At 43.7% G+C, this 24,709-nt stretch overlaps 1 protein-coding gene across 3 annotated transcripts in view; it reads left to right on the top strand.

The window, feature by feature from the left end:
- The window catches only part of golga1 (golgin A1), a 26,111-nt gene extending 1,402 nt beyond the window's left edge, over positions 1 to 24,709 (top strand). Inside the window, exons 3-24 of one of the 3 annotated variants that reach the window (XM_086313181.1) lie at positions 4,230 to 4,320; positions 10,049 to 10,123; positions 11,966 to 12,063; positions 12,137 to 12,169; positions 14,112 to 14,240; positions 14,411 to 14,580; positions 14,736 to 14,847; positions 14,927 to 15,010; positions 15,930 to 16,055; positions 16,236 to 16,331; positions 16,691 to 16,786; positions 16,956 to 17,051; positions 17,252 to 17,392; positions 18,018 to 18,092; positions 18,753 to 18,842; positions 18,940 to 19,042; positions 19,155 to 19,315; positions 19,512 to 19,673; positions 19,790 to 19,849; positions 21,348 to 21,572; positions 21,678 to 21,764; positions 22,029 to 24,709. In XM_086313181.1, coding sequence (XP_086169307.1) covers positions 4,230 to 4,320; positions 10,049 to 10,123; positions 11,966 to 12,063; positions 12,137 to 12,169; positions 14,112 to 14,240; positions 14,411 to 14,580; positions 14,736 to 14,847; positions 14,927 to 15,010; positions 15,930 to 16,055; positions 16,236 to 16,331; positions 16,691 to 16,786; positions 16,956 to 17,051; positions 17,252 to 17,392; positions 18,018 to 18,092; positions 18,753 to 18,842; positions 18,940 to 19,042; positions 19,155 to 19,315; positions 19,512 to 19,673; positions 19,790 to 19,849; positions 21,348 to 21,572; positions 21,678 to 21,764; positions 22,029 to 22,106 — 2,388 coding nt within the window. In that variant the 3' untranslated portion in view covers positions 22,107 to 24,709. The remainder of the gene's footprint in view (positions 1 to 4,229; positions 4,321 to 10,048; positions 10,124 to 11,965; positions 12,064 to 12,136; positions 12,170 to 14,111; positions 14,241 to 14,410; positions 14,581 to 14,735; positions 14,848 to 14,926; positions 15,011 to 15,929; positions 16,056 to 16,235; positions 16,332 to 16,690; positions 16,787 to 16,955; positions 17,052 to 17,251; positions 17,393 to 18,017; positions 18,093 to 18,752; positions 18,843 to 18,939; positions 19,043 to 19,154; positions 19,316 to 19,511; positions 19,674 to 19,789; positions 19,850 to 21,347; positions 21,573 to 21,677; positions 21,765 to 22,028) is intronic. The other 2 variants (XM_086313183.1, XM_086313182.1) reach the window with 2 other exon arrangements.

Genomic DNA, 24,709 nt, shown 5'->3' on the forward strand with positions numbered 1-24,709 from the left:
TGCTTTAACATGACAGAAAACATTCATCTCTGGGTGGTCACTCAGTAACAGTTTGCAATATGTTTTCCTATATTACTTTAACATGTTCACAGGTCCTTGGAGTGCTGCTTTGCTTATTTTTTAGTTTCATATTGTATTTCACGTATTTATTGTTCCTGTTTTTGCATTCTGCAGTTGTGGATCTACTAGTGGGATTGCGTATGTGTGTAAATTGTCAGTGTCAAAGCTCATATATGAAGGCCTTACTGTGCTTCTCTGGCAGCTCCTGTTGATGCTAAACACTGTGGCCCTGGTAAATTAGTTATCCTCTGGCTGTCAGCAGAGCCATTCCTGGGTAGCAGCCCTTAGTTTTGATGGACATCGATCAATCAATCAATCAGACCTTTATTTGTCACATGCAAGTTGCCCTGCAGTGAAATGGGACATCACATGGGGAGACAGGTCGGGGATTGGTAGTATTACACTACAATGGGAAAGTCCAAGAGTGAAAAATATAGACCTCTACTCATGCTGGGCTCCTGGGAGGACAGCATGAGAACAGAAAACAAAAAAAACTCCTCTGCACAGAAAGCACATAGATGTCCACAGCACAACATTATGGAGCACGTGACAAGCAACTGGATTGGGTAGGGGGTGAGGAGTAAGCAAACACAGCAGCCATCCTGCCCTGCAGCTATTTTTCCAGCGCTGGGCCCAAACCCGCTGTGTGTGTGTGTGTGTGTGTGTGTGTGTGTGTGTGTGTGTGTGTGTGTGTGTGTGTGTGTGTGTGTGTGTGTGTGTGTGTGTGTGTGTGTGTGTGTGTGTGTGTGTCCCTGCCAGGCTAAGTAAACAGTCTTCTAGCATGCCTATAGTAAAGGTGATGGTAGAGTGGAGATTGGCTCTTTTGTACTGATTGTGTGTCTTCATGATCATATTTGAGTCCAGTCTTAAGATCAACACATTTATTGCAATGCTGTGTATATTATGTTATTGTACTTGACTGTTTTCCTTATTTAAGAACAATTTTCCAATTGCTTCCATTATAGTTTGTTAATCAGATCCATCTCAGTGTTAGTAGCTCTAATAAGTAGCTCTCGAGAGAGGAAGCCAGACTCCTGAGGCTCCGTTACAGCTGACTAAATAATTTAGTGAAGTTGCTTAGTCGTGTTACAGCCGGCTGATATGTTACTTTGTGTTTTTGATTTGTAGTATAACAAACATAGTAGCATAGCTGCACACCCTGGCCAGCTTGTCTGCACAACTCTTACTGCTGGCACATGTATTTTTCTGTCATCCAATTTATTTTGTTGGAGCTTTCTTGCAGCTGACCAGCATTTGTCATGTGACCCAGCAGAACATCTTTCCATGATTTAAAACACTGGTTCTCAGATGGCATGCTGAGTCAAGTCCAGCCACCGCCATATTTTATGACAATACATCATTACTACAATCTACAACTACACAAAAGGTAGGATAAACTGTGCTGTCGGGAGTTGGCTAATGCTATCTTGGTGCCACAGGCTAAAGAGGGACTTGGAAACCAATCAGACCTTCTGTTAGAAATCTAGCCTACTTTGAAAGGCACTGGGCCCGACCTATAGACGTCAAGACTCGAGGAGTCTGCGATGGTCTGACCATTGTGGCAAAGTCTATGTTAATAAAACACTGAATTGATGGCAAAACAGTAAAATAAAACTAGAAACACAATAGGGCTGCCACGATTTGTCGACTAGTCACGATTACGTCGACTATCAAAATCGTCGACGACTGATTTAATAGTCGACGTGTCATTTGAAGCTTTGTAAGATCACAAAAGACGCAGGAATAAGTAGCAGGATTTAAGAGTGTAATAACGGACTGAAACAGAAGATGGCAGCACTGCATGTACAAGGATGCCAGCTGCCGTTAAACCCCGAAGAAGAAGAAGAAGAAGCAGCTGTGTCCCAGAATTCATAGCGCGGCCCAGCGCAGTTTCCAACAATGGCGGCAGCTAGTTAGTTTTAATGTTACTCTTATTATTCTTTCTGGGTCACAAAATAAACGTTTAACATATTTTCAGGCGAGAATGTAGCTGTGTAAACCTCAAATATCTGCTCAGTTTATCAGGACACCACATATTTTCAAAAGCGCTCCGACGTTTTCGGAGACATCTGTTACCCACTAGCTCGTTAGCGAGCCGGGGGCTAGGCTCACTAGCGCCGTGAGAACACCGGACTCCCCGCAAATCGTTTTCAAACCCACCGCCTTCTGTCACTACTCAGGTTAAACATGATATATGAGTCACTTAGATAACTTAAAATGTTATTGTTTGGCTTTTTTTAGTATTTTATTTGTTCCTGAGTAAATCGGTTTGGCTGAGATTAAAGTTATAGTTTTTACACAGCTGAATAAACGTCAAGCAGACAGCTGATTATCAGAAGTGTGAGATGCTCAGAATATACTCCAGTGTCCTGTTATATTTTAGATAGCAAGGAGTTTATTAAACTTCACCGAAACAATCTGCAAATTTCATTAAAATTTAATAAACTATCATCTTGTCTTTATTTTTAGTTAGCACAGACCTTAAACACTTAAAGCTGTAAGCTAATGATAGTTATATAAGAGCAGATGCTGCTGGTGCAATAAGCTGTAGTTTTACGTCCAATGGATGATGATCTGATTAGTCGACTAATCGCAAAAATAATCGGTGACTAGTCGACTATCAAAATGATCGTTTGTGGCAGCCCTAAAACACAATAACGGCAACACTCTCCAATAACAGTGCAGATGTCCTGGTACACTGAGATGGTAGAAAGGCTGTCAGTGTTGTCTTTGTTTGAAAATACAGTTACAAGAAGAATTGATGACATGTCAGATAGCATAGAGGCCTTTTCGTGCGGACATGGATGCAGGTGTGCTTTGGTATATTTTGGACAAAATCTCAAATGACTGCATCATCCCTGCAGTAGAGCTCCAGAGGCTTGGAGAGTTTATGTCAGGACACACTCCAGAGCATATGCAGAGCTTTGCAGACCGTCATCTACATGTTGTAGCTGTTAACTGACACCAGCGGGCCGTGTCAAAAATATGTGGACTGTCCTGCATGCTAATCTTGTTTGTTTGTCTTCTTTGTAGTGATGTAAAAACAGAGTATGAAACCATTAAAGTCGTGCCATGCTTCTCAGGGTGTTTGTCACCTTTGGTGCTTTATCCTGTTTCTCTCCCTCATGGTGAGCCCACGTTTCAGCCAGTTAGCATTTGTTCAGTACCTGTTGTAGTCAGATACTACACACAGACTTCCAGTGTGATGGCACCGGCTTTGCTGCTGCTTCAAAGTACATGTCCTCTTCCACTTGCCTGTGGTGTATCATGTAATGTTTCTAGATATAACTACTATGTAGTTATATCTGTTTTAAGCCTCGAGTTTCAAATCCTGCATAGTGCTTACATTCTATTAAGTTAGACAACTGACCATGTTTTAAACTTAATGAAGACTAAGCAGTCCATATCTGTCCCACTGTGAGATTTGTGTTGAAGGTCATGGAAACTCGCTGCTCTTTGTTAAAACTTCTATCAGGATTGTTGGTGTTACTTTTAACTTTGGATACTGATGCTAACAATCTGGTTTGTTCTCGCCTCTATCATTTAAGAAATATTACCAAGTTATGCTTGGCAATATTGGTGTCACACTCTGACCTTGTCATTCATGCTTTTACTTTATTTTGTCCAGATAATTATTAGTTAGCTGTCTCAGCAAAACCTCCTGGGAACCTCTTTTACTGGATGTTCAGAGCGTTACTGTGAGACTTCTGACAAAGTTGTCCAATTCCACTGCTGGTTTACTTATACTGGTTCCCTGTTAACTTTAAGATTCTGGTTTTGACTTCTAGAGCTCTGCATGGACACACCAGTGTGCATAAGAAAACCCTCACATCCATACGTCTCCGGCAGGTCACTGAGGTCATGTGATCAGAACCAGTTGACCGTCCATCACACTAGGCTGGGACCTAAAGGAGACGGAGCTTTTGCAACAGGGTCCAGGCCTCTGCACACTCTCCCTCTGAGCCTGGCATCTGTAGACTCGCTGATCACATTAAAGGAACAGCTAAAACTCATCTTTTTAAACTTGTATTTGTGTAACTTTTTGTTTTTATGTTCTAACATTATTTTGTTGTGAAGCACCTGATGAATGGACCAATGGATTGACCAGTTCCACTTCTATAAACGTCTGTATGTCTGATTTTTTATTTTTATTTTTTATTTATTTTCAGGCATCTGATGGCAGCAGCTCCAGGGATGACCTTCCTGCCCAGCTCCTCAGAAGAAATGATCAGATCCGGAGGCTGGAGGCCAAGCTGTCAGGTATGATGTACAACAGTAGTGTAAGCAGCTGAAGTGAAGCAGATTTTAGGAGCAATCTGAGTTCAATTTAAATGCAAGTGCACCCTGTCTTAACTGATAATAATTATAATAATCTGAGAACATCTAAAGGATTTTAGTTTTATCTCACACAAGTTAAAGATGCATATGTTAAATATAGAATTATAATGAGTAGAGGTAATTTGAGGATTAGCTGCATGAGACTGAGGCCTTTCAGCCAGGAGAAACCATGGAAACCAACAAGAAAATCATATATACAAACATGCATTTAGACTTTTTATGGTCTTGGTAATAGAGTGTGAATGCTTCATGTTTATGAGCCCCACAGCACAACTGTTACTGCACAGTGTCAAAGCTGGGCAGCATGAATACTGGAGTTATTGTGAGCGTGTAAAGTATATGGCTAAGGCAAAAGTCTGTGCTTAATCCCATTTCAATCAAATGGCAAACAGGTTTGAGTAGCAGGTGGGCGGGGCTGAAACAGATTTTTCAAAGCTGTTTGGCTCTCAGGGATTACGTGCACATGCATTGACCTTAATATGTGACACATATGACAGAAGATGAGGAAGAGCCTAATAGGCCAGTTTAAAGCAGGGCAGCTGATTTCTCTGCTCTCCATGCTGCAGTGCACAGACTGATGGCCATGAAGTGATTGTGTTAATGTCTCAGTGTGAATATTATTTTTAGTATTTAACTGTGTGTGGCTTGTTTTTCTGTTGTAAATAAATATTGAACTACTTTTTTTTCTGTGAAGGTTCTCAGTCATCCAGGTCATCGTAGTCAAAGGAGCTTGCAAAGAAAAGCGTCTGGACTTCTTTAAGTTGCTTGAAGACGTTTCACCTCTCATCCAAGAAGCTTCTTCAGTTCTAAGGTCAAATGGTGGAGAGTCCCAGATATAAACCTAGTGAGAGTGACCCCCCACAGAGGGACAAAAGGACCCCTGATGATCCTCTAATCACATGAGCCAAGGTGGGAAACTGGGTGTGGGTCCCAATCAGCCAGAGTTTCGGGTGTGTTCATTGTGAAACCTGGCCCCACCTTATCATGCGAATTCCTGAGGTCAGATGGCCCAGGATGTGAGTGGGCGTTAAGGCGTCTGGGGAGGATCTCAAAACTGGATTATAGATGGCAGAGAGTTGGTGTCGTAAACCCCCGCCTCTGTTCAAAGATGGTCGCTCACAGTGGACATAGATGCTTCTTTCACTCCTCTTTCAAACCATCTGTCCTCTCTGTCCAAAATGTGAACATTGGCATCCTCGAACGAGTGACCTTTGACCTTTAGATGCAGATGGACTGCTGAGTCTTGTCCTGTGGAGGTGGCTCTTCTGTGTTGTGCCATGCGCTTGTGAAGTGGCTGTTTGGTCTCTCCGATGTAGAGGTCTGAGCATTCCTCACTGCACTGTACAGCATACACCACATTGTTAAGTTTGTGTTTTGGGGTTTTGTCTTTCGGGTGAACCAGTTTGTGTCTGAGCGTGTTGCTGGGTCTGAAATACACCGGGATGTCATGCTTGGAGAAAACTCTCCTGAGTTTTTCTGATACACCGGCTACATAGGGGATGACAATGTTGTTGCGTCTGTCCTTCTTATCCTCCCTCGCTGGTGTCTGGTCTTCTTTTCTGTGCCTCTTTGCTGACTTTAAGAACGCCCATTTAGGATAGCCGCAGGTTTTGAGTGCTTCCTTTACATGTGTGTTCCTTCTTTTTTCCTTCAGGCTTAGAGGGAACATGTTCTGCCCGGTGGTGTAGGGTCCTAATTACTCCAAGTTTGTGTTCCAGAGGGTGATGGGAGTCAAAGAGGAGGTACTGGTCCGTGTGTGTGGGCTTCCGGTAAACTTCGATGTTGAGGTTGCCGTTCTCTTCAATGTGCACAGCGCAGTCCAGGAAAGGCAAACAGTTGTCCTTTGTGTCTTCCCTGGTGAACTTGATGTTTTTATCCCCAGCGTTAATGTGCGCAGTGAAGGATTCCACTTCTTGTGTCTTGATTTTGACCCAGATGTCGTCTACATACAGTGGGGCAAAAAAGTATTTAGTCAGCCACCGATTGTGCAAGTTCCCCCACCTAAAATGATGACAGAGGTCAGTAATTTGCACCAGAGGTACACTTCAACTGTGAGAGACAGAATGTGAAAAAAAAATCCATGAATCCACATGGTAGGATTTGTAAAGAATTTATTGGTAAATCAGGGTGGAAAATAAGTATTTGGTCAATAACAAAAATACAACTCAATACTTTGTAACATAACCTTTGTTGGCAATAACAGAGGTCAAACGTTTACTATAGGTCTTTACCAGGTTTGCACACACAGTAGCTGGTATTTTGGCCCATTCCTCCATGCAGATCTTCTCGAGAGCAGTGATGTTTTGGGGCTGTCGCCGAGCAACACGGACTTTCAACTCCCGCCACAGATTTTCTATGGGGTTGAGGTCTGGAGACTGGCTAGGCCACTCCAGGACTTTCAAATGCTTCTTACGGAGCCACTCCTTTGTTGCCCGGGCGGTGTGTTTTGGATCATTGTCATGTTGGAAGACCCAGCCTCGTTTCATCTTCAAAGTTCTCACTGATGGAAGGAGGTTTTGGCTCAAAATCTCACGATACATGGCCCCATTCATTCTGTCCTTAACACGGATCAGTCGTCCTGTCCCCTTGGCAGAAAAACAGCCCCATAGCATGATGTTTCCACCCCCATGCTTCACAGTAGGTATGGTGTTCTTGGGATGCAACTCAGTATTCTTCTTCCTCCAAACACGACGAGTTGAGTTTATACCAAAAAGTTCTACTTTGGTTTCATCTGACCACATGACATTCTCCCAATCCTCTGCTGTATCATCCATGTGCTCTCTGGCAAACTTCAGACGGGCCTGGACATGCACTGGCTTCAGCAGCGGAACACGTCTGGCACTGCGGGATTTGATTCCCTGCCGTTGTAGTGTGTTACTGATGGTGACCTTTGTTACTTTGGTCCCAGCTCTCTGCAGGTCATTCACCAGGTCCCCCCGTGTGGTTCTGGGATCTTTGCTCACCGTTCTCATGATCATTTTGACCCCACGGGATGAGATCTTGCGTGGAGCCCCAGATGGAGGGAGATTATCAGTGGTCTTGTATGTCTTCCATTTTCTGATGATTGCTCCCACAGTTGATTTTTTCACACCAAGCTGCTTGCCTATTGTAGATTCACTCTTCCCAGTCTGGTGCAGGTCTACAATACTTTTCCTGGTGTCCTTCAAAAGCTCTTTGGTCTTGGCCATGGCGGAGTTTGGAGTCTGACTGTTTGAGGCTGTGGACAGGTGTCTTTTATACAGATGATGAGTTCAAACAGGTGCCATTCATACAGGTAACGAGTGGGGGACAGAAAAGCTTCTTACAGAAGACGTTACAGGTCTGTGAGAGCCAGAGATTTTCCTTGTTTGAGGTGACCAAATACTTATTTTCCACCCTAATTTACGAATAAATTCTTTACAAATCCTACCATGTGGATTCATGGATTTTTTTTTTTTCCACATTCTGTCTCTCACAGTTGAAGTGTACCTCTGGTGCAAATTACTGACCTCTGTCATCATTTTAGGTGGGGGAACTTGCACAATTGGTGGCTGACTAAATACTTTTTTGCCCCACTGTATCTGTACCAGTGGCTGGGTACTCTTCCTTTGAAAGAGCCAAGAGCCTTCCTTTCCACTTCCTCCATGTAAAGGTTGGCTACAATAGTTGACACGGGGGAGCCCATGGCACAGCCATGTGTTTGTCTGTAGAAGCCTTCGTTGTATTTGAAGTATGTGGTGGTGAGGCAGAGGTCTAACAGTGTGCAGATCTGATCGGGTGTGAAGTTGGTCCTGTCCTCCAAGGAGCTGTCTTCTTGTAGTCATTTTCTGACAGTCTCCACGGCCTCCGTGGTGGGTATGCAAGTGAAGAGAGAGACTACATCAAAGGACACCATGGTTTCATCTGGATCCAGGGTAAGTTTCTGGACCTTGTCGGTGGAGTTCTTGATGTGGTGTGGGGTGTTCCCCACGAGAGGAGCAAGGATGGTAGCAAGGTGTTTAGCAATGTTATAAGTGGCTGAGTTTATGCTACTGACTATGGGTCTGAGTGGGACAGCTTCCTTGTGGATCTTAGGAAGTCCATAGATGCAGGGTATGGCATCCCCTGGGTAAAGGCGGTGATATGTAAGGCGGTCAATAATTTTGTCCTTTTCAAAGTCTTGAAGGCAAGCTATAACTTTCTTTTTGTAGCTGCTTGTGGGGTTTCACTTCAAATCTTCGTAGGTATTGTTGTCACTGAGGAGAGTAGTGATCTTTGTGTGGTAATCTGTAGTGTTTAGGACCACGGTGCATCCTCCCTTATCAGCTGGTAAAACAGTGATGTTGTGGTCTTTGCTCAGGGAAGCGACGGCCTTCTTGTATTGTGAGGTTGGACGGAGGGACTTTGGCACTGGAGAGGGTGGCATCATGATTTGCTCTGCTTCTGTGATAATTTATTAATCCGTATGGCGGTTTCTGTGGCTGTGATGAGGTCCACTATGGGCAACTGTTGTGGAGAAATGGCAAAATTGAGTCCTTTGGCTAATACTCTCTTTTCAGGTTCAGTGAGATTCCTGTCTGAAAAGTTCTTAACCCATTTCTCCTGACTGTCTTCAGGTGTGTTTTCTTCTCTGAGTTGTGTAGGTTCAGACTGAGGAGTGTGTGTTTTTGAAAGCAAGGTGTGGAATTTCCTGCGTTGTCTTTCTTTTCCTTTAGAGTGTTGGGCCCGCTGAGCCTTGTCCACAAACTTGTAAACCTCTTCTAAGATTGGAGAGGGTAGAAGGATTTCCAGTTCCTGCAGGGTCTGGCTGTTCTTGCTCTGGAGGGCATCTATAGTGAAATGGACCTGTCTTATCCTTTCACTTAGAAGCTGATTTTGTGCTCTGTGTAGAATCAAGTCTGCTCTGTATCCCCTGACAGTGGATCCAAGGCGCAGGCTCTTAGGAACAACTCTGCTTTGTCTGCATCTTAGGTTGAAACGGAGATGGTTCCTATAATCCGCTAGTTTCCTTGATTCCCTTTCATACTCCCGCACCAGTTGAAGGGTGTCCCTCCCAAAATGTACGGCCTTAACGCCCACTCACATCCTGGGCCATCTGACCTCAGGAAATCGCATGATAAGGTGGGGCCAGGTTTCACAATGAGCTCACCTGAAGCTCTGGCTGATTGGGACCCACACCCAGTTTCACACCTTGGCTCATGTGATTAGAGGATCATCAGGGGGTCCTTTGTCCCTCTGTGGGGGGAAACTCCCACTAGGTTTAAATCTGGGACTCTCCACCATTTGACCTTAGAACTGAAGAAGCTTCTCGGGTGAGAGGTGAAACGTCTTCAAGCAACCTAAAGAAGTCCAGACGCTTTTCTTTGCAAGCTCCTTTGACTACTTCTTTTTTTCTTCTCAGAATAATGGCACATTTTTCCTTTAGTAGCTTTAATGACTTTCAATCCCTAGAAAAAGGTTAAAGGTGGCAGATTCTCACGCAGCCTTTAAACCATTATGGTTTTCTCAGATAAGCAAATCATCAGTATTTTTACCTTCCATTATTTCTCAACCATGTTCTCCCTTTTGTTTTCCCCCACTCCTTCTGTTCACCTTCTCTCCTGCTTCTCTCTTAACTGTCATCTGCCTCTTTCTCCTTGTTTGTGTGTGTATTGTTGGTACCCCACCCAATCACCCTACTTCCCAACACTAGACTACGCTGAGCAGCTGCGAATTATGCAGAAGACCAAGGAGAAGCTTGAAATTGCATTAGAAAGGCATCAGGATTGTACGTACCTCTACTCTCCTCCCAATTAGCTTCCTTTCTGTTTCCTGTCTGTCAGCTGTACTAAACATTACCTGACACATTATCGCTCACAGAGATGGTTCAGGGTTCCAGATGCTAATATCTTCAGAGGGTTGCTGTGGAAGTGCTTTTTCTTTTCTTTTAATCCAAAGTAGGATTGGGCTTTTTTTCAAACCACTGGTATGCAGTGTTCAGAGCACTGATTCCAGAGCCATGCTTTGTCTGTCACTTTGCTCTCAGTTTGTTCGCTTTTGCTAAGTGGTTTCTCAAACCTCTCTCATTCTGGTCTATTAAACCTGGTACAGCCACCTATATATTTATATACTCATTTGTTGGGCTGTGTCTCTCACATTGTTTTAAGTTACTGTATTCACTGTGATGAACTAAATATCAAAACCCTACCACAATGCACGGTTTGAACAACAAGACCAACTTGCTTGTGACTCATTAAGTGTAGCAATAGAATTTTTCCACTTTGTTTAGAGAGGAAGATTTGGGAACCTGGTCTGTGTGTAGCTGCTGCGTGTGGCAGATGCTGATGCAAACAAAGTTTTTATACCTGCTGTAATACAAGCAAAGCTAAATATATTGGAGTATGCAAATGTTATATGTTCACACTAAAAGCCTCGAGCATTAAACACACTGGCTGAACCTCCTTTTTTAAGTTTAGTAACAGGTGATTTGCAAAATCTTTAAATGTTAAACTTGACTTTTTGGCCATCTGTTTTAGCAAACTGACTCAGTTAATCTGAAACACTTCAGTTTGTCCCATCTCTACCTTTGAATACACTCCAACCTCAGCATCTTGGATTGCAGCTGCTGATTTTATTCCTTGTTCTGCTCTGCAGCCTTCATGAGGGTCGTGCAGATTCAGGTAAAGCGACCCTCGTGCTCACAGCAGAGCTCAAGACTAGAACAGAATCCACTGACCCCAGCTGCTATCAAGGGTGGTAGATTTGGAGAATCCTCTGACATGATATTGAGGACAACCACAACAGCAACATGGCCACCAACCAGTTGGTAGGAAAACACGAGATGCAAAGCAATGGAGCTGGCTTGCAGCAACTAACCATTCAAATTAAAAGCAAAGTGAATGGATAAAATAAAATACATTTAATATATACTACTATAATATTGACTAATTTGCCTAAACGTTAGGTAAACATCTTTTTTGAAAACAAGGATATCTGTCCCTCACAAAAATAATGGACTAGTTCAGGGAGATAAGTGATGTAAACCTTCTGACAGTAGCACCAGGGGTCGTGTGGCAAATGAGGAACTGGTTAGATGAGAGCTTATTGGAACATCCAGTCAACAACATCCTTAATGAGTGAATCTTGGAAGAGTTAAACATTTCATCTTTAGCACTGAAACTATCAGCTATTCTCTCAAAGTTCTCCCTGAAACCTCTCGATTTAAAGCCCCACTGCGGCCTCTCTGCCGTCCCTCCCTGCTTGCTGCATAGTTTTCCTTCATAGTAAGATGGACTTGCTGCTCTAAGATTATTTGTCTTGTGTTGTAGTAATGTGAGTTGAACTCTGCAGTTTCTGGGGGTTCTAAGCTTTTAGTCTAAACGACGTCATTTCTTCAGGGTGGCTTTGTTGTGTTAGGATCTTTACTACCTTTCTGTTTCTTCCACGTGTCGCACGTTGCTCGTCTCTGCCTGTTTTTGCTTCTGGGATGAAAACACTTGTTAAACTGACTCCAACTTTTCACAGCTACTAACGGCGCCGCTCTCTGTGCTGTTTAACATTTCTGTTCTGCTTGGTACATACAAACCTTTCTGTGTCCTGTCTGTCTCTTTCTCCCTCTCTCACTGCTCAGCATCCATAAAGAAACTTCAGGAACAGAATGACTCTCATCAGGTCAGCAGAGCCAAAATGGCAGAGGGGATGACTTTAGCGCTGGAGAAAAAAGATCAGGTAAAGATGCGTTCTGTCTCACTTATTATAGAGGTCTGATTTGTTCTGAACACTTTCTATCCTCCTCCTGCAGGAGTGGATGGAGAAAATGGCCAATTCAGACAAAGTAAGTTACATTTCTTTTAAAACATGTAGAACAAATATAATTCTTTAATTTGAAGATTGCAAAATCACCCCACAAAAATATAAAAGATGGACGTGGTCTGTAGGTTTAAAGGTTGGACCCAGTGCAGGATTACCTTAGCCTGCATTCTTTCTCGTGGCTTGACGGCGGTAACGTCTTCGCTCTAGTAGAGGGAAAAAGTCCAGTTGTAAAGCTCTATGGCAAACTGGACCTTGGCTTCTTGTCCGTTTGACCTCAGTAAACACTTCTCTGGTGGCTTTATGGGAGCAGTTGTTTCAGGTCAAGAATGATAAAGCCCAGCAGTTTGTTTGGGGGGGAGGAGCTGATATTTCTGTGCTGTTCACTGATTGGAATGAACGTTAAACTGGTCACAAAATAAGAAGAGTGAAAAATACATTACACCAGCAGTTGGGCAAATTATCATTCTTTAACACTCAGTTTCAGTCATTACATTCCTACTAGAATACCATTACTTTGTAATATGCTGAGTTATTGCTAACAATGTGCAGTGTTTGGTGTATATCCCATCACAAAGAAGATAAAGGAGAAATTTTCCTTGTGGGGGGAAAAGAAGCTGCATAGTAATACTAGAGACTCTTACAACTGGTTCTTTCATGGTATTTGTCTTGTGTTTCACTGTGGGGGACGCTGGCTGCGTGACCTCAACAAAATCTCAAATACCGTCATACCGGCTCCTTTACACTTGCTCAGTGACACTCGTGTCAGGAGTGGCCAGAGCAGTGTTACATAATAGTGTCATAGCCTCAGATGTTATTCAAACACCTCTTGGTGACTAGTATACTATTGGGCTAAAGACTCTGCCACTGCTTCTTTGTTCCCAGTATTTCAGTTGTAAATTGGCTCACCAGAGGTAGCAGTGCTGTCCTGTAGCTGATGCTAAGGTGCCACTGGCATTTCTATCAGGAAGAAATACATCTTTAAAAAAAAAAGTACAATTACTTTTTACTCCAAGTTAACTGAAAAACACTAATATTCTTCTCAGTGCTTTAACCTGGTGGTTTAACTGTTTGTAACACTCAGCCTAAACGCTAATCATGGCTATAGCTTCTGTGTGCTAGAGCGTGGTCTTACAGGACTCTGTATGAGCATAACGTATTTGAATCATAGGCCATCCCATTTCAGTGCTTCATGGCCGTGATCCCATCATTTCTTCAGGTAGAAGAGAGTAAGGCATTCTACACCTTCCAGGTGTATTCGGCCACTATTACAGCCTGCCATGTTGGTTTTATGTTGCATACCTTGTGTCCAGTCCATGCATTGTAGGTTTACCTGGACAGGACTCGGGGTTTTAGACGAGGACCAGTTACCTGTGTCCTGGACTAAACCACACGAGGCCTGTGTCTAAACATCGTCTTTCCCTTGGATAGCAGGAGCAGCTGCTTTTACTAGCAGGTGTCTGGCAGCCTCATGGTTTCTCTTAAAGGGAGTTTCTGAGAGGTTTCTGCATAACTGTCTTACCCCACACATTTGCTAGGTTTTACCAGTTGGGTGTGTCTACAGCATCTACAGAGCAGGTGAAAGTCCCTCTAATGTTTGAATTACTGCAGCAGGAAATCTGCATTGTGACTTATGATGTAACCAGAAGTCACTCGTAACCCTACACCATATCCTCACATGTAACCTAAGAAATGAAACCACGACTGGATGGCTTGGAAGGTTACTACGCAGTGCAGGCTTCCTGCAGGAGCTTGTTGTGACTCTGTCTGCCAGTTATCGAGGTGGGCCCTGTCCTGACAGGAGTGTAGCCAGCCGGGGGGGGGTAGTGTATTGGTATTTGAGCTCTTGGTGAGGCCATCAGTGAACCGGGGTCATATCCATAATCTTAAGATTCTGTACACCTGCATGAATCCAATAAATGGTGCATGAGAGAAACGATATTTACCTCAAAGGTGTGTTTGTTTAGGAGAAGGCTGCCCTGTCAGCTCGGCTAGAGGAGATGATGGAACAAAGCTTAGCACTCTTTCAAAAAAGGGACGACCTGGATGAACTGGAGGGCTTTCAGCAGCAGGAGCTCGCTAAAGTTAAACACATGGTGCGTACATGTGGTGTGCCAGCTTCTTCCTGACATTTTGCGATTAAGGAAAAATGGCAGTCAGTTATGTAGTCGTACACTGATTGTACCTTAGTGCAGGACTGGCGAGTCTGTACATTGGTTTGAAAACACTTTACGATGTGGTATGATGGTTGGATTCTGTTTATCAGTTGCTGAGGAAGGAAGAACTGCTGAGCCAGCAAGAGCGGGAACTTCAGCATAAGGAGGCTGATATTCAGTCGGCAAAGCGAGGGCTGGCCGAGGCTCGGGGGAAGCTCCAGACTCTGGAACGGCAGCACGAGGAGAGCTGCAGACTCAACTCTGAGCTGGAGATAGAGCGGTATGGAAAATGCAACATTCGGTTTTTGTGGAGGGAGTCAGCATTTTCAACATTTAGTTGCTTGTTCTAGAAGTGAGCTTGGATTTGTTGTGGGACTGTGATTTATTTTGTGACATGACGCTGTAATTCAAAGAGCATTTATTGGCTCCATGTAGAGAAGAGCTGCTGCTGCTCAGAGAGGAGGCTGACAAGAAGGTCGGCGAGCTAGAGGGACGATGCCAGGAGCTGCAGTCAGTCATCCAGCAGGTCTCTGAAGACTTCCAGAAGGTCAGCACTGAGCACACTACCACTACCATCCTCTCCAAAACTGCTTATTCACTTGTTGTTGGTTGCCTTTGTTTTTCAGTCACAGAGTATGGTTTCCACGTTGGAGAAGTCCCTCCATGAATTACAGACAGAACATGATGCTCTGAAGCTGCAGCAGCAAAAGGTCAGAACGTGAGGGCAGTAAAGCTGTAACGCCCTGCAGCTAAACATCGACAGTCTGTGTCTAACTGGGCTTAAATAATGTGTTATCATTTTTCGAACCCTCTGCATTTTGGCTCATAGCTCATACTCGTTTTTTACGTCATCATTTTACAGTGGAAAAGCAAAAACAGGACTAATTTTTATTTGCTAAAAATAATATAAACCTGGACTATCCATCTAAATAAACAGCAGCACAGCTGTTAGTGCGTCACTCCGCCAATCGGACATTTACAGTGAAGAAACCAGAAAAACCTTTTCTTCACTAAGAGTTTCAGCACAGTTTGTCAAAAGGTGCCAACGTCCATCTATGAGAGCGACCGGACTTCTTCAAGTTCCCTGAAGACGTTTCACCGCTCGTCTGAGAAGCTTCTGTAGTATCTATGAGATGCACAGTCTTCTGGTGCGATGAAAGAGTTTCAACCAGTATGTGTGGCATAAAGTAAACGCTCAGCACAACCTAGTAGTGGCAACATGATGCTGCGGGGTTGTGTACATGTGACACAAACTGGGACACCAGTTGGAGCGGAGGGAAACATGGATGCAACAACATCCTGCAGGAAAAGCTCTGCTCAGTGTTTAAGGCAATGACCTGAAGCACAATCAACTGCGTGACTCAGGGAAAATTCTGGAGCGGCTCAGTTGGAGTTCAAGAAGACTTCAGGCTATTCGTTCCTGCAAAAAATGCTTCGACAAACTTTTTTATTTTGAACTAAATTCACAAAACACCCAAAAACCTGTTATTGTTCCACGTTTACGTTGTTGTTGACGTGTAAACAAATTGAATCTTCTTTTATAATGGGTCACATTAGTTTGTTCCACTTGTTTCAGTCTTTTAAACCAAATGTTCTTTACCTGTCGTTGGCTTGTTGCTCCATCATCAGGCGGCTGTGACGGTGGAGGACAAGGAGCGCTTGTTGGTGGAGCTTCAGAAGAAGGTAACATCGTTGGAGAGACGACTGCAGGGGAACCTGAGCCAGGATGAGCACCTACAGGAGCTGCTGCAGGAGGTTAAGAACAAGTCTTGGGTCTACTTTATGACAGTAGCGCATGGCTGGCAGTTGACATGCTCACTGAGGTGTTGTTGTGTTTCATGGGCCCACAGATGTCTTTATAGTCAGGCTTCCTAATGAGAAAAAGAAATTAGAAGCACAAATATAAGTTTATTCATTTTTTTGTTGTCTTTCCAGAAGTCTAGTCTGGAGCAAAGTCTGGACGGGACGAGAGCAGAGCTGCTGGCTGTCCGAACAGACCACGCTGATGCCGTCAGCTCTCTGGAGGCTCAGGTAAAACAGCACATTCATACGCGATGGAGAACATTGTATGGGGCCAAATACACATACCCTGTGTAAATCAATGTAATGTAATAGTCTGATGTAGTCAGCAGTGTGTCACTTTAGAGGGGACATAAGATCGAAGTGGGCCTAACAGTGTAAGCTGTGTTTCTTAAAATGTTCAACTTCTTACTTTAGTTATGAAGTTGTTGTTTTCATTTCTGTTGCTTTCTGTGGCATTTTCCTCTTTTTAAAACAGCTGCATGTTTATTTACTCCTGTTTTCTGGTTTTCATTCCTCACGTTACTTTGAACAAAAGAAGATAAAAAAAAAAAAAAAAAACTTAAGCGTTGTGTTTCTTGTGGCCTTAGGTGTCGAGGATGAGTGTCACCATTACTGAGCTGCAGACTCTTCTGCGACACAAAGACGACTCGTCCAGGGCCTACAGAGAGAGGACAGACACACAAGTAAGCGATGAGACAACAAACACCCGGCTCCGAGGAATAATACGTGATAAAAGGATTCTAACCTGAGATTGCAAAGTGAAATCGAAAAGACTTTACATGGTGACATTTGGTATGCTGAAGCCTCGATGAGTATTCATTCATATCATATTGATTGAATTGTGGTTTTCAGATTGCTCAGCTGGAGCAGCAGGTTGTAGAGAGCAGTGAGAGGCTGAGCAGTGCACAGCAGCAGATCGCAGAGAAGCAGCAGAACATGGAGAAACTGGTGAGTGCCACTCCAAGCACAGTTTGAGCCTTTAGAAAGGAGCCTGATATTATTTACTGAAGGCTACAGAGTGCTCTTTCAAAGTCTGATCATGTTTGTGCTCAGTTTTTTGTTTCTTGGAGGGAAAACATGGACTTTCAGCATGATTGCAGTGAAGGTAAAGAGTGCATGTCCAAACATACTTTTGTCCGTGTGCTCAGGAGGGAGAGCGGAGTGCAGAGAAGGCCTTTCTGGACCAGCAGCTGTCTTTGTTAGAGCAGCAGAGTCGGGAGAAGATGAGCCGACTGGAGGACTGTGTCGCCTCTTTACAGAAGGACAAACAGACACTACAGACCCGGCTGGTATGTTTCCTCCTGGCATTTGTTTTTATTCTGTTTGATAAACCAGTGTCTGATCTGTACCTGCAGACCCCAGACTGAACATGATGTTTTTCATATGGAATTTCCAAAAGAGGGATTAATCTGTAATGAGGTTTCCAGCCGGCAGTCCAATAACTGACGACGTGGGATATACTCACTCAGGCGCAGACTTTGGATGGGCGGAGCAACGATAATCATTTGATTTGAGCGTTTAGAATTTATACGTTTTGTCTGGAGGGAATATTTTATTTTATTCTTTGTTTTAGTGTTGCTATAGCTACTTTCTGGATGAATCATTTATTGAGATGAAAGACTTGATTTTGAACTTACTTTTTGACGTTTTTAGAGTGGAGAAAAGAAGCCCGTTTCTCTTTGTTTCCCTTCCCACCATTGTGTGACATTTTGAAATGCATCGCTGCGTTTGGGCGCACTCTGAGGAGGCTGCAGTTGAAACAGCTGTTTTTCTGTTGACTGCCTCTCTTAGATTCAACCAACATTATTAGCAAACTTATTCATGGGCAAATAAATAAATCACTCTCGTAAAAACGATATATTCGTCCAACCGCCAACCTTAATCAGTGCTTGTTCTGATGTGCACATGTGGCAGGCTGATCTGGACAAGCAGATGAATGAGGTGGACTCTGTTCTGAAGCAGCGGACAGAAGAACTGGAGCAGTGCAGGGTAAGAACCACAACACACTGCTGGGTTGTTTTATTCAAGAATATGAACATGTATTTGATTTAAACAGGGATAATTGGGGTGGTGGGGGAAATGAAAACTACTGGGACAAAGAGAAGCTGAACAACCACAGAAACGGTCCAGTCCAGAAAATGGAGCACAAGAGAAACAATCAGAAAATTCCAACACAGTAAAAAGTTGTTTTACAACAAACAGCTTATTTCTGTTGGTTCGAAACCTCCATATTCTTCATGATGGAGCCGTTCACATTATTTGTCATCTCCGCTGAATAAATGTGAGGGTTTTTTTACCCCTCAGCAGTAAGAGGCCGCCGTGCAGGCTCACAGGCTGCTGGCTGGTTTGGACACCTGAGCCTGTCGATCTACCAAAACTCTGAGCCTAGTCTGAATGTTCATCTGCTCACCCTGTTGCTGTTGTCGCTGTTACTCCGTGTATTACTCACTAATATTACCAGTGTTCACATTCTTCGGCACATTTGCCTCGTTAGTGCGTCTTGAGTCATAAGTTGTAATCATTTGTTTAATGGCGCAGGTTTTTCACTCCGTCAGACGAAAAATACAACTTTAAAGTTTATTTTATTGAATGATTTTTGAAGTGAGCAGAGGTTATTTGTAGCCCACATTTTTGGTCTGTGTTTCCCAGGTGGAGCTAAACAGCCGACAGACGCTGAGCACAGAAATCGCCAAAGCTCTGGAAGAAACCAGACGACAGAAGGAGGGCCTGCAAACACAGGTCAGTGGATAAACTCAAACACAAACCTCTGCTGAAATAATGTAACTCTGTGTGCACATCACCTCACTGTTTGTGTGCGTGTTGTGCTTGATGTCAGGTTGCAGAGCTGAGTGCAGCTCTACAGAGCTCACAGCAGGAAGTGACCGCTGTCACTGAGAAGCTAGCACTCAGAGAGGAGGACATCAGATCCCTGCAGAATGGTACACGCGTGTGCACTAAAGATCTTTAAAGAGATGGCGCTTAATAAAGAGCTTTAGAACAATAAGAGTTTAAAGCTCTTTATGTCTCCAAAATATTGTGTTTGCGTTGCAGAGGTGCAGGGGCGACAGGCATCCCTGGTGGAGGTGCAGGAGGAGGCTGAGCGGTTGAGAGCCCAGCTGGAGCAGGTGGAGCTGGACAAAGACTCCCAGGTCACCAGCCTGAAGGAGGAGCTGCTCACACAGACTCAGCAGCTGGACAGCTGCCAGGCTCGGGTCAGCACCTGCACACGCTCAGACATCTTTGAACATACTTGTGCTGTATTTTATAATGTGATCGGTGTGCAGGTGACTTCCAGGCATTCACACTCATGAACTATTTTATCTTGATGGGGTTTCTTGTTAAACTGAGACGGACTGAGTACTTTAATCAGACTGAATTAACAGTGCATGCTTGGTGTGAACTGTCTAGATCTCCTACCTGGAAGTGGAGGTGGAAACCCTGACCGAGCAGCTCCACAGTCATAGTGTAGTCTGTGAGGAGGATCAGAACGGCAGCGTGACCGTGGATGACCTGGATCACATCCAGAAAGTCAACAGAGAGCTGGAGCAAGAGCTCAGCGACAAGAACAGGGTCAGAGGCTTTTTGGCAATTCACATTTGGTCCTCTAGCTATGAATGAAAAAAAACTACATGCATGAAGGCAGGTAAACTCACCCCACACATAAAACTCTCTGATGATGTTTGCAGACCATAAAGCAGCTGCAGCAGAGACTGGCAGAACTGAAGAGGACTTTGCAGAAAGAACTGGTAAGACAATGAATGTTCAGTGCTGATCTTTCCTATTGTCATAAGATTGCCATTAATGTAAAGTCAGTTGTAGCCATAAAAAGTATGAAATATGTCTGGTGCTGAATGCCCAGAAGACAGTGGAGATTATTGTGGACTTCAGGAAGCACACAGCCCCACTCCCCCCCATCATCCTGACTGACACCCCCATCACCTCTGTGGACTCATTCCGCTTCCTGGGTACCACCATCACCCAGGACCTGAAGTGGGAACCCACCATCACCTCCGTCATCAAGAAAGCCCAGCAGAGGATGTACTTCCTGAGGCAGCTGAAGAAATTCAACCTGCCAACACGGACGATGATGCAATTCTACACTGCAATCATCGAGTCCATCCTCACCTCCTCCATCACCGTGTGGTACGCTGGAGCCACTATCAGGGACAAACAGAGACTGCAGCGTGTTGTGCGCTCTGCTGAGAAGGTGATTGGCTGCAGACTCCCATCTCTGCAGGACCTGTACACCTCCAGGACATTGCGGCGTGCAGCTCGGATCTCAGCTGACCCTTCTCACCCTGGACACAGTCTGTTTGACCTGCTCCCCTCAGGCAGGAGGCTCCGGTCCATTCGCACCAGAACCTCTCGCCATAAGAACAGTTTCTTCCCCTCTGCTGTTGGACACATGAACAATAACCATATGACTGTTCCCACCACTAACACATGACCCTACGCTGTGTCACTGCATCATTCCATGTTTGCACTGATCACCACCTGCACTCATGTATATATCATGTATATATCTTTCTACGTAGCACTCTTAATTCTTATTCTCATTTTTATTTTCATGTCTATTTAAGCTTAATTTATAACAGTATTTATAACAGTATGTTTGCACTGAAGCACCGCAGCAATTTCCTAATGTTGTAAACCTGCTCAACATTTGGCAATAAACCCCTTTCTGATTCTGATTCTGATTCTGAAGTGAAGTGTGGCATTAAAGCTTACTGTCCCACAGCAGCAGATCAGAATGAATTATAACATTTTATACATTTTCCAAATCACTGGAGTAAAACACGTACGGTCATGTGACATTGCTTCATTCAGATAGAGCACACAGGCTGTGCACACAGGTCGTAGCCCAGCAGAGGATCGTGAAACATTCTGTAAACAAACGACGTCCAGATGATTTTTAATACAGAACTCTGAACATAACCTGCTCCAGCCTGTTTTAGGTTTCAGAGTAAAGAATGACTTCTCCAGAGCGCGTTAGCTTCACAGAACAAGTTATTACGGCAAATTAGAAAGGCGTGAACCCTGAAGGTGCTTGGATAAGCCAGAATCCTGTGTCATACAGGCCTCAGGTTCCAAAGAAACACAAACCTGTACTGTTGCTGTAACCTAAAACAATCAAGTTCTTTCTTAATCGTCAGATTTGTTATTGATTGGATTCTGCCTGCTTATCGGGTGTAAATGCAGAATGATTTGATTCTTTGAGTGCTTTTCTCTCTTCGTGCTCTGTAGAAATTAAAACCTGAGTCAGAAGCTGAAGGGAGGGAGAAGCTACCTGAAAGCAGAGCAGAAAAACCGGAGAGGGTTTGTCCTGACCCTGCACCTGCATCCACCCCGAGTCCCCCGACCTCCAACACCACAGTGACCAACACCTCGGACCTCAATGACTCAAGAGAAATTAATTTTGAGTATCTCAAGCACGTCGTCCTCAAGTTCATGTCATCCAGAGAGGCAGAGGTAACGTGTGACTCTGCAAGAGTCTGGTTTGTGTTGACTGCATGTCAGAGCCCAGCTGTGCTCCACACTCAGACTGAAGGTGCGCTGCTTGTTTTGCTCTGACAGGCATACCAGCTGATAAGAGCTGTATCTGTGCTGCTGAACTTCACTCGAGAAGAAGAGGACATGCTGAAGCAAACTCTGGAGTACAAGGTGGGCGGATTCTTTGCAAAAAGACATCTGTACAAATCTCTGTGGGAAAACCTTTCCGGACTCAGTCACTGGACTGAGGGACTGGAGACATGGCAGCTACCTCCATGTCCTCTATACAGTCTGTGGTAGTCACTGTGCTTTGCCTTTATAGAGCAGACCAACCTCCCGACACAGCCAAATGTCATCACGTGTATTATCATGTCTTCACCTTTGCTGCCTTATACTCGGTCTGTGCTAATGATTACTGTCCCGTTTGTGTTGTAGATGTCCTGGTTTGGATCGAAGCCTTCTCCAAAGGGAATCGTCCGCCCTTCTATCTCAGGATCAGCTCATTGGAGCTGATTTTACAGCAGAAAGAGCTGAAGTGATGGAGAGACTGAGAAAAAGACAGAGCACCTCCTTCCTGTCTAGCTCCCATCACTGAGCAGGACTCCAGCCTCCCAGTTTTTCCCTGGCTCTGTGGGAGGTACTGATGTGAGGACAGAGGAGGGGCTGCGCATCATCATTTAGGGACGAAGGCTTACTCATAATCAGTGGTGATTTTTAAAATGACGTTTTTGATTTTTCTTCAATCATATGACACTAATCTGATGGTTTTTTGTCAGCAAAAAGTGAGTTACTATGTGAGACATCACACAGGAGTAACGCTCTGTTGTTTTTGGGGTTAACTTGTTGTTTATCACTTCATTTTAAATCAGAGGGCTTATTTAATGAAAACGGGTCACTTTACTGACCCGTACAGTTGGCTTTAGTATCAATGAGTCTATTTAATGGTATATAAATGGTTCACACTGGTGTCAGAGGACCAGCTGTTCTCACATTGAAGAATGCTGCATTGGAAACTGAAAGTCTTCTGTGGGTCACACAAACCTTTGATTACATCTTTAATCAACACAGTGTCTTTCGCCCCCGAGCAGAGCAAACCTGGGACCAGGTGTTTGGGTTCAATGGATTCATTTTGCTTCTCCTGCTGTTGATCCTCCATTAATAGTTTTTCTTCCATTTCTCTGCCACTGATGAGGTTTTCGGTCAACTGAGTCACCCAGAGACCGAGAGGAATAAAACACAACCAGTTCAAAAATTGGTCAATATAGAAATCTCTCTAATTAATCAATACTTTTATTTTATTTATTTTTAATTTGATTTTAATAATTTGTTGTACATTTTAATGACAAACTTTAAAGGTGAATTAAATGACCTGTGGTCCACCTGCAGTACCTGCTTTGCTGTCTAGGCTGCAACTAACCACACTCTGGGACGCAACAATCAAAGAAATCAAGGCTGTGATTAATGTCCAATATGATCATCATAATCCAACATTTTCCTAATAGATGGCAATGCTGACCTTGCTCCAGCTTCCATGCATGTTGAACTGTAGTTGCTCTCTGTACTGTGGTGGATTAAAGATGTAAGATCACCCGTGTAATACCAATATGTGCCACAGTGTGGTGCAGTCACATTCTGATTCGCAGAGGCAGCCCGGGAAAGAAGACTGATGTGAAAGCTGTTTGATACTCTGAGTCTGATCTCCACGCGCTGTTTTTCTTTTTCTCTCTCCTTTAACACCAGTGTGAAAAATATAGGCTGTATATAAATTCAACTGAAATAATACAACTGTGGTCAAAGTTTTCATACATTCATCGTGTACATGAATGTGAAGTAATTTATGGTTTGTATTTCTTTGAACTAGTTTTTTTCCCAGGGTTGAATCATTGTAAACATTGAAACATCGTACATGTTGACAAGGATACAGTCAGGCTCACACACACACACACACACACACACACACACCCTCCCTCCCTCCCTCCCTCCCTCTTGGTGATTGTTATTGACTAAAATTGTTAGTTTCTCTCTGTCAGCATAAAGTTTTTGTTTGACAGCACTCACTGCATCATCCATTACTAAGAACAGTGGGAAGTCCAAGGACCTCAGTGAAGGTCGCAGAAGGAGAACTGTGAATTTACACAAGTTGTGAATGTCCATTGGACCCATTCCTAAACAACTACACTTTTCAAGATCATCAGTTCAACTATTGTACATAAGTACAAGTTATTCCAGTGTCTCACCACCTCACCAGTGTCTGGAAGAAGAGTCGAGCTGTCATTCTGAAATGAGACACTGGTTAGGATGTTCAGGAGCAACCCAGAAACCACCAAGGGTCAGGTCTGCTATGAACTGCTAACAGCTGCTACTAACAGCATCCACAATGAAGTGAGTTTTACATCAACATGGACTGAGAGAGTGCTGACCGAGAAACAAGGCCCCGCTCCGAAATAGACGTCTGCAAACTTGACATGAAGCCAACTGCCCTTTGGAGACAATTCAAAATAAAAAATAATACCCAGTTTTTCTTCTTTCTTTTTTTAAGTTGTTAAAGACACATACTGTATAACCAGTCCACCCTGGAAAAAGAACGGCTGAAAGAAATCACTGAAGTCCAAAATGCGAGTTTGTAAACTGACCACAGCTGTATATGATAAAAAAGGTGAATGCTCTGTAAATGATGAAGGAAAGGCTCTGCCTTCACCTGCCTTTGCTGATGTAAATCAAAGTACATTCCACTTGGCTGTTTATAAAGAGAAATCTGTACATACTGTATGCATTGAAAACTTTATAAATCAGTGAATGTCAACAGTGATCCGTTTATAATATTTATCGTTATCATAGACCTGAGCCCACACATGTTTCTGCCCCAGCTCGTCACACTGTCCATAACGGTGTCTTGTCCTGAGTGTCAGTCATGTGATTTGAAGTTTTATCTGTTTGTATATAGAGAAAGCAAGAGCACATCTTTGAATGCAGATTTGCCATCATGTTTATTATTACAGGTAGCAGACTGACGTGGTTATGGACACTCCGTCAGCTTTTATACTCTGAGAATCAAAGAAATGACGAATGCACTTTTGAACCTGGTTGATTCTGCTGTGTTAAACACTCAAAGAGCT

Source organism: Aulonocara sp. 'chitande type north' Nkhata Bay, linkage group LG12 (assembly GCF_057382095.1).
Source record: "Aulonocara sp. 'chitande type north' Nkhata Bay isolate Kocher_YH1m ecotype deep benthic linkage group LG12, A_spYH_male_GT1.1, whole genome shotgun sequence".
In the NCBI taxonomy this organism is placed as follows: Eukaryota; Metazoa; Chordata; class Actinopteri; order Cichliformes; family Cichlidae; genus Aulonocara; species Aulonocara sp. 'chitande type north' Nkhata Bay.